Source organism: Saccostrea cucullata, unplaced genomic scaffold, assembly GCF_032062105.1.
Source record: "Saccostrea cucullata isolate Sc308-1 unplaced genomic scaffold, CSIRO_AGI_Scuc_v1 ctg22092, whole genome shotgun sequence".
NCBI classification, from domain to species: Eukaryota; Metazoa; Mollusca; class Bivalvia; order Ostreida; family Ostreidae; genus Saccostrea; species Saccostrea cuccullata.
The window spans coordinates 1-3,971 of record NW_026934454.1 but is presented as its reverse complement, the minus strand read 5'-3'; the positions used below and the strand labels follow the sequence as shown (position 1 = coordinate 3,971).

At 34.3% G+C, this 3,971-nt stretch overlaps 1 protein-coding gene across 1 annotated transcript; it reads right to left on the bottom strand.

Annotated features, from left to right (window-relative positions):
- Positions 1-1,463: 1,463 nt before the first annotated feature.
- On the bottom strand, positions 1,464-2,478 carry LOC134240784 (sperm motility kinase 2B-like). The gene has a single exon (XM_062722864.1). The coding sequence runs from the start codon at positions 2,349-2,351 to the stop codon at positions 1,530-1,532; it is 822 nt and encodes a 273-aa protein (XP_062578848.1). The 5' UTR covers positions 2,352-2,478; the 3' UTR covers positions 1,464-1,529.
- Positions 2,479-3,971: the final 1,493 nt, after the last annotated feature.

The following is a 3,971-nucleotide window of genomic DNA, read 5'->3' as shown; positions in this document are numbered from 1 at the left end:
TATTTAGGGCTCACGGCGGATGTAAATGGTCAATAGGGGATGCTTAAATCCTCTTTTGCACCTGATCCCACCGATATGTGTTTTATATATGGGTATTCTTTATCATTTTAGATCGATCACTTTTCGAAATCTTCACCTCTTAGATTTTTTTTTGTGAATTTGGTATGCCAACGAGTGATGCCCAGTAGTTATGCCATCAATATGCTAAGATAATACATCGTGTGTGTTTTAAACATAAAATTTCCAGCACTGTTTACAAATACAGAACCAACTGCTTTAATGACTTTATCAGGCCTCCAAGAGGAATAAACAATAACATGGTGAATAGTAAAGATAGTAAGAATAATAAATATAAAACATCTTTGATCTGGAAAAGATTTTGTATTTTTGTAATGATTTCCTGATCCTAGATTTCTGTGAATGAGCATTAAAAAAGGAACATGATTTCACTGCTCTTCGGTAAAGGAGAATGATAGAGGCATCTTAAATCTTAAATTTAAACATTTTATGAAAATAATATTTGATTGACAAAATTTTTCTTAATAAATCTTTCATATTTCTATTAATGTTTGATATATGTCTAAAAACCCCGAGAAAATTAGGCGATTCTCAGCATTTTATTTTTGTCTTGTACTCTAGGTTGCTTTCAAAATCGTTGTGTGCAACTTTGTGTAACACTCTCTTAAATAGACTGAAAGATAAGATAAAGCTGATAGAAGAATCTGTATAGAGCCCGCAATTACTTAATATAAAAAGATCAAAAGAGGCGGATATTCGGGGTTTTAAAGTTTGCGTGATGTACATTACATATCTGTTCTACTTATCAGTATGTATTGAGTGTCTCCACTTACAAACTCTTTAACCAATATTAAGTGAGTAGCAATTCAAAACTAGGATTTTCACTTTATTATATGGTTCATATCAGGTCTTAATCGAAGTAATGACTTTAAACCATCTATTCCTTAAGCCATTGGGTTATCCATTATTCCTTTCTCAAGTTCATCAAACGTTTCTTAGTCTGTTAAGGTCGCAAAATAATGTTTCAATAATTTCAAAACGAATTTCAAAAAAATCACTTATAATTTTTTTTTTTTACTTATGAATAAGCAATAAAAATATGAATATGTTAAATATGTTTCGCACGTATTCTTATAAAATGAAACATTAATTTGGTAAAAGGACTTTTAATAAATTATTTTGTAAATATATTCCATGATGTAGAGGGTATATCCATTTAAATCAACGACAAATTGATCATTTATTGTTGTGTGACCCTTAACTTCTGCATTAAGAATCGAATGACATACCTCTCATAGGATGTGGAAAAACTACTTTTCTGAACCATATGATGGTTAAATAATAATAAACTACAGATTTTACTAACAGTTTTTATTGCGACAACAATGTCTTAAACTAAAAGTAACAAAATAAACTAAGTATAAACAAAAAAAAAAAAACAGATTGCATTTAACAAGTGATGTTATAAATTACAGGGAATGTTGCATATCTTTTCTATTTAGCCCTATTTCTTACGTTTCATTATTGATAAGTTTAAGCAAGTCACCTGTTTGGCAGCGCCTCTCTGGAACAGCTCGCAGAACGTTTATCATTACAACTTTGAATATTCCGAATAAAGTGTCATTTAACCCTTTATGCCCTTTATGCCCTTTATTGATTGTCTCCCTCACAATTTGATCATCTGTTTGTTGTGACACAATGTCTTCCTCCTCTCCGACAAAGGGGATGGCTGAATGAATCATAAAGTAGGTCACTATTCCAAAACTCCACAAGTCAGCCTGGAGGGGGTCGTACGGAGCCTTCATCAGTACTTCCGGTGCCGTGTAATGTAAATGTCCAAGATAATCGTCACAAAGAATTACTTTGTCGTCAGAATCACGACATGGTACCGAGAGTCCAAAATCAGCCAATCGAACACTCATATCCCTGGTCAACAGAATGTTATACGGCGTCACATCACGGTGTGCAATCTTGCTCTTGTGACAGAAATTAAGAGCTGTTAACAATTGTTTTAAAATGACTGACAGTTGGTCACTGTCTAGTTTGTTTTCTCTAACTAAATCTTCCAGATTTCCGTTCTCTGCTAATTCCATGATTAAGTTTACACTTTTTTCGGTTATAATAGCCTCTATTAACACGATGATGAACTCGTGCTTTATGTTTGACAGATTGTTTAGTTCTTGTGTAATATAAGGGTCTCGAGAAATATCCCCTCTGTACAGAATCTGTTTCATAGCCAGCAATTTGTGGTCTTTAAGTCTCTGCACACATAAGATATCTCCAAATGCACCCTCGTCTATTTTATGTAGAATAATATATGTGTTTTCTTCCATGGCGCTTTGTTAAGTTCTGACGGAGAACAGTGAGTTTTATTCCCTGATATGTCGCGTGGATCAGGTGTAGTGATGTTTATGCAGAGAAGGGGTGGGACTTTGGATACACTCCATGGTTCCATAAAGACCACGTGGTGATGCTATCTTGGAAAAATAAAGCAAAGTAAACACACTTTCTTTCAAAATTTATCGTTTGATCGCCGTTGATCGTGATAATTAGCGCTATGAAAGTTGTCTGGCGGTCATTCAGGAGAGATAACGTCACTCTTGTCTAACGTCATATCTACTGGGTGTAAACATTAGGATTGATAATTGTTCTAATAATAAATAGAGTTGTCCTAAGGAGACTGATACCCCCGCCATGTGAACAATTAAAACATGGCACATTTACTGCATTGATAATTGTCTCCATAAATGCACCAATCGTTTAGTTTTTACTGTATGTCACTTGTGATGAGCTAAGAATGAGTCCTGTATAATCCTTGGTCACCCAAGCGTGAAATAATGAGCATTTACAACTGTTTCAGTAGTCCTACCGCTGCTTTTTAATAAATGCTCACACCTGCAAGTTTGTTTTGAACATCCGCTGAGATAAGCCGTAAAATAACCAAAAAATAAATTTCACCTCCCGTCAACGAACACATGACGAACAGATGGATACAATGCAGCTGATATTCTATCCTTCAGCTTCCAGCCAGGGTAACAAATGATAATTAAACCAGATTTAATTTAATAGAAGTATATTTGACGTTGCCTATGAACTGAAAATATTAGCGAGATATTAATTAGAAACGTTGTATAGTTAGGAAAATTATACATGTATATTGCAGCTCATACTTAATTGCAATATTCTCTAATTCAAACATGAAAAAAAAAATTAATTAAATTTCCCTCTGCAAAACTTGCTCTGTTTAAAATTGCTGTTTCAAAATTCAAGATGCAAAATTCATGAAAGGCATGTTATTCCACTTATGTCTGGATTGCTATGGAACTCTTTTGTATTTTACGGTGATAGCTTATAATGCTTTATCAAAGACCCTCTCCGGCGGATTATTACTTTGCCATAAACTAAAAAGATTTTATGTACAATTGATAGATGCTTCATTGCATATAGAAAAAAAGGTTATCTTGACACAGAGCTCCATATGTTTTAGAAAGATAATACAAATGTTATTTTACTCGGTAGTATGAAGTAATTCTTTCACGAAAAATCCAATAGCATTCATTTCTTCTTTTATTATACCCCCCGCTTGAAAAGCGGGAGGGTATATAGTAATCGTTAATTCCGTCCGTCTGTCCGTCCGTCTGTTACGCTTTGGGGTACACATCTCTTATCCGCAACTCCTCTTATACCACTGGATGAAATTTGATGAAACTTTCACAGCATCTTTATTACATATTGCCATTGTGAACCTCCTATTTTACTTTTTGATCCGACACATATTTTGGGTTTTCCGTAGCAAAACATGGACACTGCCATTTATACACATATGGGAGGCGGGGGGTATAATTTAGTGAGCCCATGCTCACAGTACCTCTAGTTTCTTGGCTTATTTCTGTAGAAATGCTGTGTATTGATGTGGTCTTGTTGTCGCTGATTAACATTTACAACATGAGGGT